The following is a 3,075-nucleotide window of genomic DNA, read 5'->3' as shown; positions in this document are numbered from 1 at the left end:
GGTGAAGGAGGAATGAGCTGGGGTAACCTTGAGTTTGACCTTGAGCTTTCTGTTCTTGACTCAGATCTGCTTGATGATGTTCGATCTAACCCTGGCGGGACAAAGAGAGGCTGAGAGTACAAAGGAGCCAAAATAATGGTCCGAGAAGGCAGATTTCGTTTATCATTTGGATCCAATTTCATGGTTTATTTTCATAGGGTACAAGGACAAGAAGTATGATGGTGAAGACTTCACAGAGGAAGCACTGTGACTGTGGAAAACTATCCAAACCAAAGCCTGGTTTAAACATCTCAATCCCTTTGAGGATGTCCAGTTATATATTCAAGAGACCAGTGACTAGAATCACATCCCATCCCAGCAATGAGGTCAGATGTTATCCCTGGGAGGAAACCTTGGACAATCCCCAACAGCTATACTGGCAGAAGAGACTGCAAGGACTCCAGGCTTGCAGCAGTGCAGGAGAACTGTTAAGTCCTCTGGATCTAGCCAAAGCCTTGCAAAAATTTGCACCACATTGCCCAGGTGAGTCCCTGCCAGGGGTACATACAGGTGGTCCAAACTCCACCCCCATGGCCACCCCTGTGTGGTCTTCAGATTTGTCACAGACCATCCCAGGAGCTGGTTCTGGCACCCCACAGCTCCTCTGCAAACAGTGTCTGGTAACTGAGGAGGATATCAGGAATCAGGAAAGGAGAGTGAAGACAGCAAGAGAGAGACTGGCAATAGCAATGGTCGCTGACAGACTGGCTGGCGAGGCAGAGAAAGTGTAGGGCCAAGAAGGATGCCCTGGGCCAATGCTGTGAAGAAGAGAAGATGATGCGCATGAAATTTCACACAACACTTTACTAACATCTCTTTGCAGTGTTCTTGCTTTGAGTTCTTGAAACTTAAGATCTACTAATACTTTCCTTTGTTGTAAATTCTGTGTGACAGAAAATATAGACAAGGATTTCCTTTTGAAGTGGGAAATTGAGTTCTCTCATTTTTAATTACTAAGTATGTTATTTGTATTTTAAAGATAACAGAGTCATCAAAGTCATAAGATTACTCAAAGTTTTGCTCTCACAGTTACAAACTCCCTAGTCTGGATTACATTTTTTGTGTGTATTTGTAATATTTCCCAATAGATTCCCAAACATCTCATTAAAAGAATTTTACATCTATATTCTCAAATAAGATATCTCTTTCCATTTTTCTGAGTTTTGTTGCATATGAATTCAGAAGCGCAAGTAATGAAATACCAGACTTTCCCTTGTTTTCTAGACCTACTTGTGTTTGAAATTTCATTCATGAAAATTGACATGTCATTTGGGAAAATGATGCTATCAAGAGGGACTGTTTTCAGCATCATTAATAAGAAGCCTGGACTTGTATATATATATATGTCTATTTGCCTGAACACGTGTGCTGTACTATTCAAATTCTTTTCATCATTACTTATTTTTTCCTGGTGGATTTATCAATTTCTGAGAGAGATTTTTTTTAAGAGTATCTCTATTTATATCGTCCCCCAAAAATGAGACATTTTAAAATTGAATCTTCTCTAGCATGTGGCAATCATCTGGGACTTTAGTTAGAATGCCTTATTTTAAAACCAGTAATTATTTAGATACACTAATTTTTTTCTCTTCCTCATGACTCCTTTTATGTTTTGGGGGGTTCACATTTCATCATCATGATGTACATTCTTTACTGGTTCTTTCACAGGTGGCCCTAGGGAGATCAACTTTGGGTCTGCCAGTATGTTGGAAAACACCTTTATTTTTTCTCTGACAGTTTGACTGAGTGTTTAATTCAGGTTCTAAGTAATATTTTTCCTTCCTCATCAAGTTACTTAATATCTGATCTTCCATATCTCTAGCTATAAACTGGAAATAAAACGCAACCAAATGATGCAGGCAGAGTTTGCCCATCATGCTGCTCAGCAGGTACGAGGCATCAGCAGACAGCTCTTATCATCATTGTTGCCATCTTCAGAGAATGACTGCTTAAGAATGAGCAGCAGAAGCTCATGCCTGAAAAGGCAGAATGGGTGACATCAGTGTAATTTTAATTGTTAGTCCTTGGGCATCTTCAGCTTTGGTTGTCTGCATAAGGTGTAAAGATAGTGCCGTCTCTTCAGTTAAACTCAAGGCAAAACAGTACAGCTTGCTTTATGTCTGGCATGTTTGTACTACTTGTAGAGGAGCCTCTGCTTTAACTGTCTAAATGGATTCTGTGTGGAAAAAATGAAAAAAGACTGCTTTGTTTTTCCCTCAAATTTTCCTCCCTGAGTTTATTCATCTTTACATCCAAAACAGACACTGTTTTTATAGCCTTGGTGTTACCCCAGGACTCGTGCTTCCCAGAGACCTAGCCATTCCAGTTTCAAGTCCCAGTAAGTAGGGCGATTGCCTCCATATTCATGACTCGCTCCTCCTGTCTTGGCCTGTTTCCCATCTTGAAGGACCCAGGAGGGGAGAGGAGGCATCAAGGCAGATGGATCTGGAATCTCTCTTAGGCAGCTTGAGACTGTCGGGGCTTTGGGGTGGAGGTGTGGAGGAACAGTGATGCAGGTCACGGCTGGCATAGAGTCCAGGGACACATATGCCCCAAGGTTTCCTGGGATAGGAGATGATCTTGCCTTGAGGTCACGTTTCAATTTCATTTGAGGCCATGTCTGTGCCTGTTTCTCCAATCCTGATATCCCTGAGGGATGACATGGCATGAATCCACAAGACCCAAGTCACAGTTTCCTTGAAGATTTAATGGAGAGAATAATGTTTATATGGATCCCTGTGAACTAGACAGGAGCCAGGTCAAGAAAGACCAAGAAACGGTGTCCAACTCTGCTTTATTCTGTTCCAGCCAAGCCCTGTGAACCCTGGATGGGAGGAAAGAGGACTCGGGGAGATCTCTTCTAGGTAACAGACCCAGGTGTTTTGGCTGAGCCTCCTACATGTGGCCCTTGCTCTTAAGGGTGTTTCCAGGAGGTGATGTTCAAAATGCTAGATGGGGTGGGTATTCAGGTAAGCTTGGAGCAGTGTTTACCACCCATATTGGAAGCGTTCTGTATTTCTAATCATCAATGCTCTG

The 3,075-nt window shown here is 42.2% G+C and overlaps 1 protein-coding gene across 1 annotated transcript; it reads left to right on the top strand.

Moving 5' to 3' along the window:
* On the top strand, positions 219-770 carry MBD3L1 (methyl-CpG binding domain protein 3 like 1). The gene has a single exon (XM_013970573.1). The coding sequence runs from the start codon at positions 219-221 to the stop codon at positions 768-770; it is 552 nt and encodes a 183-aa protein (XP_013826027.1).

The sequence above is a fragment of the Capra hircus genome, chromosome 17 (genome assembly GCF_001704415.2).
Source record: "Capra hircus breed San Clemente chromosome 17, ASM170441v1, whole genome shotgun sequence".
NCBI classification, from domain to species: Eukaryota; Metazoa; Chordata; class Mammalia; order Artiodactyla; family Bovidae; genus Capra; species Capra hircus.
This window is presented reverse-complemented; position numbering and strand designations above follow the sequence as displayed.